This window comes from Fopius arisanus, unplaced genomic scaffold, assembly GCF_000806365.1.
Source record: "Fopius arisanus strain USDA-PBARC FA_bdor unplaced genomic scaffold, ASM80636v1 scaffold00120, whole genome shotgun sequence".
Classification (NCBI taxonomy): Eukaryota; Metazoa; Arthropoda; class Insecta; order Hymenoptera; family Braconidae; genus Fopius; species Fopius arisanus.
The window spans coordinates 82,937-86,666 of record NW_011887859.1 but is presented as its reverse complement, the minus strand read 5'-3'; the positions used below and the strand labels follow the sequence as shown (position 1 = coordinate 86,666).

The 3,730-nt window shown below is 37.4% G+C and overlaps 1 protein-coding gene across 1 annotated transcript; it reads left to right on the top strand.

Moving 5' to 3' along the window:
• Window positions 1-635: 635 nt before the first annotated feature.
• On the top strand, window positions 636-1,719 carry LOC105271704 (uncharacterized). Its single transcript, XM_011313420.1, has 3 exons — window positions 636-708; window positions 1,224-1,391; window positions 1,504-1,719. The coding sequence occupies exons 1-3, from the start codon at window positions 676-678 to the stop codon at window positions 1,717-1,719; spliced, it is 417 nt and encodes a 138-aa protein (XP_011311722.1). The 5' UTR covers window positions 636-675.
• The last annotated feature ends 2,011 nt before the right edge of the window (window positions 1,720-3,730 follow it).

Here is a 3,730-nt window from a genome sequence, read left to right as displayed (position 1 = left end):
TATGTTAACGGAGGTTGCTGCAGATCTAGAAAAAAAGGGTCGGCCGATTCTATCACAACGTCAACAACAAATTGCGGAAATTGATAGAGAACTGGCACAGAGCTCGAGCGATGATGATGAATTCGCCCATCAAACTCTCGATTTTGACCCACTGTCTCCGCGTATGCTTTCCGACTAAGAATTTAAGCGTTTTTCTAAAACTTTATAACATTTATGTAACTTTAAATAAACATTTCATACATTCTCAAATAAAAAACAGTTTACCCTTCGTTAAATGTACCTGAATTTCCCTTTCCTACACCACACCATTCCCCTGAGTTTGGAAAACTTTCCCTATCCCTGTCTTCCTCTTTCACCTGTTTTCTACCTTGAACAGCTCTTTCCTCCTCACTGTCCAGAGGGTATTTTGCTCTTTCCTTGTTTTTCTACCATTTTCTTTCTTGAACGTCTCTTTCTTTTTTACTATCTAGAAGGGAATTTTACCCTGTTCTTGTCATTAGCCTGTTTTTCTTCTTGAGCATCCTTTTCTTTCTTGCTATCTAGGCGTGTACGAGTGGGGAAAGCTTGCGACTATATAAGCTGCGAAAATTTCCCAACAGTCATTTCCAAAGTTACCTCAGTGCTTCAGTGTCTGTGGCAGTTTTTTACGTTCAAAGAAAAAAAAAAAAAGTAAAAATGACTGTGAACGCTGTGGTTTTTATCTCGTTGGTAAGTGGATGTTTTTAGTGTTTGTTGTAGTGTTTTTTCGCGGTTTTTTTTTTAAGTGATTTTTTTTTGTTTTTTACAGTGCGTTTTTTTTTGTGTTTTTTTTTTTGTAGTCGTTGTTGTTTGTCGTGTTTTTTCGGGGTTTTTTCGTGTTTTTTTGTTTTTTATAGTGCGTTTTTTTTATCGGCGTTTTCTTTTCTCGTTGTTTTTTTGCTTTTTTTATAGTGCGTTTTTTTTGTGGTTTTTATTTTGTAGTCGTTGTTGTTTGTCGTGTTTTTCGGTGGTTTTTCGTGTTTTTTTTTGTTTTTTATAATGAGTTTTTTGTTGTGTTTCTTTTTTAGTAGTCTTTTTTTTTTCGCTGTTTTTTTTTCGTTGTTTTTTTTTTGTTTTTTATAATGCGTTCTTTTTTTGTGTTTTTTTGTAGTCCGTTTTTTTTTCGATTTTTATATTGCGTTTTTTGTTGTCGTGTTTTTTTTTGTCGTCGTTTTTCTGTATTAATTTTTTTCTTTTCTTTTCAGATGGTTGCCGTAAGGCGGGAGAGGGCCTACAGGAGGGAGGCCAATCTCTGGTTTCGATGGGAGGACCCCGAGACAGAGTCCTGGGATGCCCAGGACATTTTCGGCATCCAGGAGCTCCATGCCCTGGCGGAGGGGTGGCTGGAGCAGGAGGAGCGCCAGGCTTTCCTGGTAAGTTGTTTTTTCACCTTCTCTCTCTCTCTTTTTCTCTCTCTCTCTCTCTCTCTCTATTCTTTTTCTCTTAAACTCAATATTAATTCAATGTGTTTTTTTTTTGTTTCAGAGAGGCGCCCAGTGGGAGGGAGGAATTGGCCCCGACACCCCCAGAGCCCGCTGGATTCGCGCCCTGAGGGACCAGGCGCGGGAGTTTTCGGCCCAGGAAGAGGAGTGGGGGTCCCTCTACGACCTCGAGGATCTTTGGGACCTGAAGATCCTCTTCGGGGACGCCCCTCACCGTCTGGACGAGCCCCACAACTGGGACCTGGAGGAATGGGCCTAGGTTCTCCAAAAACATTATTATTATGAAAAATAAAATTTATTATATATAAAAAAAAAATGTATAAAAAAAAAAAATACTAGTATTAAGTTTTAAATGTATTTTAGATTTAGATTTATATTTTTAAGAATAATTTTTAATAATTTTGAGAAAAAAAAATGTATTTTAGACTTAGGTTTTTGAATAAAAAAAAAAAAAATTAAAATAAAAAAAAACACCTTTTTCGTCACCCTGCCCCTTAGTTTAAAAAAATAAAAAAAAATAATAGAAAAAAAAGAAAAAAAAATGTTTAAAAAAAAAGTTGAAAAAAAATGTTTAAAAAAAAAAGTTTACAAAAAAAAATTGAAAAAAATTATTAAAAATGGTCGTTTTTTGGGTTGGGGTTTTTCAATAAAAAAAAAATATTAAAAAAAAAAAATCTCGCTCTCTCTTTCTCTTTTTCTCTCTCTCTCTCTCACTCCCATATTTACCCAGCCCTCTAGTTTTAGAAAAATGTTTAAAAAAAAATGCGTGTATAGGTTAAGATTTCAATAAAAAAATTTATTAAAAAAATACATTCGTTGTTTTTTTTACATTAATTTTTAAATCTATTTCAGCAAAGTTTTCGCTGCTTTTTATAGCCATAGGGCAATGTTGTCGCTCCGTTGTCGTGACGTCGTTTTGGGCCTGTTGCCCGTATTATCTTACTTTCCGCTTTCGTGATGACGTCATGATACATCGTGCGCCGTATTCCTTTGTAGTTGATCTGGTAAGGCTCTGCTTTATCGACAACGAGGGCTCGAATAGAGTCATAATGTATCTGTTTACGCGTTTCATAGTTCAGACTAACCCCTTTTATCTTACTGACTTCGGCAATACTGCCATCAGGTTTTTTTACGCGATAAGTATAAAATTTAGGCCCTTCTGAGACAAAAGATGAAATGAAACTCCCTTCCCCGTAGCCCTCTACTTCATCGGTCAAATCCCCTAGAAAGTTCCCTAGCGGTAATTCATTTTTTCCATCGCTTACGTAAATTACTGAATCTGTGTCGTAATATAAGACGCGTTCCTGTTGCTTTTCCAAATAAGAATATAATTTAAGACGTGCGTGAGCTGTTGTATACGCTGCAATTACAACATTAGCCTTGGTAGACAGTTCTGCAGCTTCGTTTAAATGTTTCCACGACATGAAGAGAGTGTCGTTATCAACGGGGACAAGTCCTGTCACCTCAATTTCAGGATTGAACATTATGTGGGCAAATTCCTCATATGTTCGTATAATAGCCTTTTTGGTTAAATTTTCTCTCTCTCCAAATTTACCCCAGAGACAGTTCAGACAAAGCTTCGCCACAGCTCTCAACCCAGCATTCTTTTGAATTTTATCCTTGTCCAGCTTTATTCCTTCCCTTGCCTCATATTCGGATATGTATTTATTCTTTGATTCATCGTCTACACACTCTGCAGGCCAATCGGAAGCCTCTTGTTTGATTTTCAGGAAAGTGTTTATGTATCCCGCAAATAAACCACCTGTACGCGTATCCGGATTATAACGTGTCTTTTTTTTATACTCCCAAATTTCGCTAATTTCCAAAATTTTATAGCCCACTTCGACGGCTTTACGAAGTTCTGGTGCTGTCCATGTGCCCAAAAACTCACGGTCAATTGGATCGTCATGAGGGCAATTGTCTTGTACTAGATCTTTACAACATGACCGACAGAGAGGGAACAATAGTTTCCCGTGGGCCTTGACAGGTAATACAGGATGGAATAACCGACGAGGAGGTAAAACACGACATTTGACAAGTCCTTCAATCCGTGAAATGTCATTATTAGGACATGCGATACGACAATCATTCCCTACGTGAACAGTGGCGTGTCCAATAGGAAAAACGCCCGTCTTTAAAACATACGGATATAATGAACAAACGTCAACATATCGGATTTTTTCACCCTCTTTAACATCGTAATGTGTTACGGTATTTCCGGTTCGTCCACCGAAAAACGCATCGCGGGGATCCAAGGCGATGAATATTTG